Below are 4,285 nucleotides of genomic sequence, written 5' to 3' on the forward strand. Positions count from 1 at the left end.
ACACACACACACACACACACACACACACACACACACACACGCTTGTAGCCATGGGATAGAACTTGGGAATAGGAGGCCCATGGAAGGGCTGGGCCAATGCAGGTAGAGGGATGGAAGGAATGCCCAGGCAGTACTCCAGTGGATGGAAGGGGCCCTGACCTGTGGCCTTGAACAGGTTCTGGAAGAAGCTCTGATTGTAGATTCTAGCCACACCACTGATCTCCGGCACCTGAGTTTCTGCCACTGTTCGTCCATTCACAAAGTTGGCTGTGATGCCAATGGCCAGTTTGCCTCTCATTTCTCTGATTGAGAAACCTGGGAATTGGTAGAGATATGGGAAGAGATGTGGACAAAGGAAAATGAATAGGAGTGACCCTGTTGTTTAGTCATATCCAACTCTTCATGACCCCATTTGGGGTTTTCTTGGCAAAGATACTGGAATGGTTTGCCATTTCTTTCTCCAGTTCATATTACAGATGAGGAAACTGAGGCAAACAAGATTAAGTCACTTGCCCAGGGTCACACAGCTAGTAAGTATCTGAAGCCAGATTTGAACTCAGGAAGAAGAGTCTTCCTGACTCCAGGGCTAGTACCACCTAACTACCTTATGGAGTAACCCTGTAAGGTCAGCAGGGGGGGTATGTGTGTGAAGCTCAGAATTAGGTGCTTGGGAACTTGGGAAGGGCTGGCCAAGAAGTACTTAGGGTAAGGGAGTTACTTACCTTCAGGGACGAATTTACTGCCAGCCGCAGAGATGAGAACATCAAATTCATACTGGGCCAGTTGGTCAGGGGGGCTGGGCTGCAGCTGTGCTCTCCAGCCAATCCCTGAGGAGGACAGGATGACAGGTGACAGAACAGAAGGGGGGAGTTAGAAACTGAGAACCAAGAAGGGAGAAGATAGGATTGAAGCCTCCCTCCTCTGAGACCAAAGCCAAGATATCCACTGAACGGGAGGGAAAGAGGACAGTTCAGAAAGGTACTTACCCTTGTGAGATGGGGGCAGGAGGCCTGTGAAGGTGACCCCCCAGTGAATCTCCACCCCTAGCAGTAATGCCACCTTCAGGAGGAGCAGCTGAAGCTGCCTAATACCTGGAGAACAGGAGGAAAGGGTTGGAGTATACAATAAATGCTTTTAAAATAGCAATCAATTGAATTGAGAGGGTTGGGGGATGAGGTGGGGCAGAAGCCCTCCCTCCTGCACAGCCCCTCTAGTACCCACCAAGGAGGAGCTACAGCTACCTCCAAACCTCAATCCAGTCACTAGGGACCCAGTGTTGTCCTCTGCCCTCCTTACTCACTGATGTGGTCCAGGGTGCCTGTGCAGAAGCGCCCATAGAACTTCTTGGCACCAAGCCCCCGCAGGTCATGGATAGTAAAAGGCCAGAGATGGAGAACATTGTGGCGGGAGAACTTGGTGCGCTTTTCCACGAGCACCACTCGGGCACCCAGCAGGGCCAGCTCTACAGCTGTTCGAAGTCCACAGGGCCCTGCTCCTACGACCAGGCACTGCCGGAAAGGGGGGAAGGGAAGGAGGGGAGCAGTGTGAGAGCGCATTCTGACTCTGCTCCCTGACCCCAAATCTCTCCTCCCCCAACCTGGTAGCTCTCCCAGCTTCCATGTCTTGATCCAGGCACCCCCATCCTATCCCCACCTGCCCACCTGGGTATTGGCACAGGCCTTCCCCTGCTCATAAATGGAATGGGAGGCCCGCTTATCCAGCTTGGCCCATAGGCTCTTGGCATTCCAGTAGTTGAGCTCAGCCTTGAGCTTGTGATACAAGGACAGCCTCCCTCCAGGCTCCAGGCCCAGACACATGCAGAGGTCTTGGAAACTGCTGAGCACATCCTTGCACAGCTGTGCCTGCAGAAAGGTCTCAAAGAGTCCATGGGCAGGATTCTGGGAAGCAGCGGCTGCCATGGGGGCAGCCAACAGGGGCCCTAGGGGAAGGGGGAACAACTGGTGAGAGAGAGAGACAGACATACACACACACAAAAGAGCTTCTGGAGGAGGGGAGAAACCAAATGGGAGGAGAGGGGACAGAGGAGTGATCCCAGCCCTGATTGGCCCCATGGAGCCAGTCAATATCATCAGTTCCTTTTCCCCTCCTCTCACAACTTTCCAGATCTCTCGAAACAGAGTTCAGCTTCCTGTGATTCTAAGTGGGATGCCAAATTTGGAAATGAAAAATCAGCAGTCCTGGGCACAGTGGGCACTACTCATCCCTAGGCTCAAAAGAGACTGCTTGTTTTTCACACCCACTCCCCAACTAAGGTCTCAAGATCAGGACTCCATCTCAAGGATGCCCACGGACCTGACAAATACAATCAATCCTAATCATGTGTGTGGATTCTAAGGGGTAAGAGCTCTCAGTTCTTCTCTATAAGGGGACTTGGGAAAATTGGTTTACATTTCCAAGGATAGTAAAAAGATCTAGAGCAGAGGAAACAGGCATAAGAGGGATAAAGGACAAGGAGTGGGAAGCAAAATTCCCAGGCATTACGACTTTACAAGTATGCATATTTATCCCACCTCCAGAGCACTCAGACATCACAGCATCACACATACCCCAGCACTATGCTGGGCAATAGATCATAGTAACTTAGGGGAAGAAGTTAGGTCCAAATTGCCTCTGTAATAGGTACTTCCCTACATCAGGCTCCACCTACAACCCCCAAAACCACCTCAAGAATCTAGCAGCCCAGAGGAAGTGGAGAGACAGAAAGAGTTCCTGACTAAGTATCTATCCGCCTGCCTGGGTCTGTTTTCTGACATACTGTGGTCATGATACTTCCCTCCTGTTAACTTGAGGCTCTTCTGAGGGCCCCTGGAGAAGGGCAAGGATGTAAGTCTTTTGCCTTTTCTTACCAATCTCCCTCTCCTCTGCCCTAGCACTCCACTGAACCCCCACCTCTGGAATCTCCCCAGCACAAGACATCCCTTTATTTCTCCACATCACTAGGGGTAGCTTGGGAAGGAGAAAGCTTCAAGGCTGGGAAGATTCGTTGGGCCAAGGTTGGAGACAGAGGATACAAACAGAACTGGGCTGAGACCTCAATTCTTTCCTGGCTGTACCACCATCAGACTCTTTGGGCATCAATTTCCTTATTTGTAAGGAGTTTGGACTGAGGAATTTGGACTAAATAATCTCTTAGGTCCCTTCAAGCTCTGGCAGTCACTGATCCTATCTAGGGGGCATCAAGCCCCTTCCAGTAGTTGAGAGGATTGACTTGGAGAAGGAAGTTCATGTGAAGGAACCCTCTGAGATCTACTCCTCTCTATCTTGGGAACTGTGTAGGCAATAGCAACCCCAGCAGCAAGAAGATGGAGGTAAAGTACTCCTGCCTCCAGACACCTGGCTCACAGCTGTCACTAGGAAGGTCAAAGATTGCTTGCTGTCAGGGTGGAGAAAAAGGAGGGTGAAGGAGAGACAAAGGTAGGCAGAGAACAATATAAAAGCACCGAGAGCCCTCCAAAGTGGCCATACATGGGTGGACTCGGCGTGGGGGTGGGGGGACGACTAAACTCAGAGAGAGTAAGTCAGACAAAGTCCTAACAGAGATGGGGACACAGTGGAAGTGACCCCCTTCAACTCTCTGGGAGAAAGGACCTCCGGCTCTGTGTCCTCCTAGAGCCCAAAGAACCTCCCTTCCACTGGGGTCACAGCTTTCAGAGGGAGAGGGTACGTTTATGCATACACACATAGCCTGGCTCCGGGGGGTTCGGTGACTCAAAGACATCTCCAGAGGTACAGTTGTCTAGTGGGTGCAACTAGCTCTGCTGCTCGGCACGTACCAGGAGCCGCCTAGCCCTCCTCCCTCACCGGGGGGCCCTTGGTCCCTCTCACAGATGAGATGCAGAGGGACAGGGACAGGGACAGGGACGGGGGGGGGCGGCGAGGGGAGGAGAGGCTCACGTCTGGCACCACTGGTGCACTTACCCGAGCAGAAGCACCCTGGAGCCGGGATGGAGGGGCGCAGGCAGGCTGGGGAGGGGCCAGACGAAGGAACCTCTTCCTGGTGGAGCCGGAGCAGCAGAGTTGGGGCGGGGTTGGGGGGGGTGGGGCCCAGAGGGAAGGGAAAGGCGGAGGAGGCAAGGAGGAAAAGGCTAAGGGAAGCCCCTGCGATGCCTGAGCACCCTTCAACCAGGCAGAATTGAGTGTGGGGCCGGGGACTCTCGTCTGGATCCTAGCCCAGGGAGTGGCCACCCCAAGAAGCAATTGCCTTTATTATCACTACATTAAGCATCTCATGACTTAAAAGGGCCGAGGCAGGCCAATCTCAAGG

At 52.8% G+C, this 4,285-nt stretch overlaps 1 protein-coding gene across 1 annotated transcript in view; it reads right to left on the bottom strand.

Annotated features, from left to right (window-relative positions):
• MICAL1 (microtubule associated monooxygenase, calponin and LIM domain containing 1) overlaps window positions 1-4,043 on the bottom strand; it is a 15,722-nt gene extending 11,679 nt beyond the window's left edge. Inside the window, exons 1-6 of the mRNA XM_027855635.1 lie at window positions 3,940-4,043; window positions 1,662-1,939; window positions 1,301-1,508; window positions 987-1,091; window positions 723-827; window positions 160-315 (exon numbers count right to left, since the gene is read on the bottom strand). Of these exons, the coding sequence (XP_027711436.1) occupies window positions 160-315; window positions 723-827; window positions 987-1,091; window positions 1,301-1,508; window positions 1,662-1,919 (832 nt within the window). The 5' untranslated portion in view covers window positions 1,920-1,939; window positions 3,940-4,043. The remainder of the gene's footprint in view (window positions 1-159; window positions 316-722; window positions 828-986; window positions 1,092-1,300; window positions 1,509-1,661; window positions 1,940-3,939) is intronic.
• Between the last annotated feature and the right edge of the window lie 242 nt (window positions 4,044-4,285).

The sequence above is a fragment of the Vombatus ursinus genome, unplaced genomic scaffold (assembly GCF_900497805.2).
Source record: "Vombatus ursinus unplaced genomic scaffold, bare-nosed wombat genome assembly UNPS02000582.1, whole genome shotgun sequence".
In the NCBI taxonomy this organism is placed as follows: domain Eukaryota; kingdom Metazoa; phylum Chordata; class Mammalia; order Diprotodontia; family Vombatidae; genus Vombatus; species Vombatus ursinus.